The 535-nt window shown below is 43.6% G+C and overlaps 1 protein-coding gene across 1 annotated transcript in view; it reads left to right on the top strand.

Annotated features, from left to right (window-relative positions):
• The window catches only part of snrnp200 (small nuclear ribonucleoprotein 200 (U5)), a 62,240-nt gene that overhangs the window by 36,489 nt on the left and 25,216 nt on the right, over positions 1-535 (top strand). Inside the window, 1 exon segment of the mRNA XM_032511655.1 lies at positions 428-535. This exon segment is cut by the window's right edge and continues 245 nt beyond it. Coding sequence (XP_032367546.1) covers positions 428-535 — 108 coding nt within the window.

Here is a 535-nt window from a genome sequence, read left to right as displayed (position 1 = left end):
CTCCTTCTCTGTCTCTCTGTCTCTCTCTCCTTCTCTGTCTGTCTCTCTCTCTCTCTCCTTCTCTGTCTGTCTCTCTCCTTCTCTGTCTGTCGCTCTCTCTCTCTCTCTGTCTGTCTCTCTCCTTCTCTGTCTGTCTCTCTCTCTCTCTGTCTGTCTCTCTCTTTCACTGTCTGTCTATTTGTATTTATCTGTCTCGTTCTGTCTCTGTCTGTCTATCATCTGGCTATCTACATATCTGTTTCTATTTATTTATGTGACTCTGTCTGTCTAAATCTATCACCTTTCTATCTATCCATCCATCCATCCTGTGATTGCAGTAGACAGAATAATTTTTTTTGAATCGGTAGAGCTTATTATAGCTTTTTATAGAGCCATTTGTTTTTTGTGCAGTACGTACTGTAATACCTTTTATTAAACAGCTTCAAAGTCGTGACAACACACACGAGTGTGGACAGACGAGACATGAACTGCAGCTTGTGTCTGAGGCGTGACTCCAGTTTCCGTTCTGTGAACCCCTCCCTCCCTCCCTCCCTCC

The sequence above is a fragment of the Etheostoma spectabile genome, unplaced genomic scaffold, assembly GCF_008692095.1.
Source record: "Etheostoma spectabile isolate EspeVRDwgs_2016 unplaced genomic scaffold, UIUC_Espe_1.0 scaffold431, whole genome shotgun sequence".
NCBI lineage: Eukaryota > Metazoa > Chordata > Actinopteri > Perciformes > Percidae > Etheostoma > Etheostoma spectabile.
Note: the sequence above shows the minus strand (reverse complement) of the source record. Positions and strands in the feature narration are given on the sequence as shown.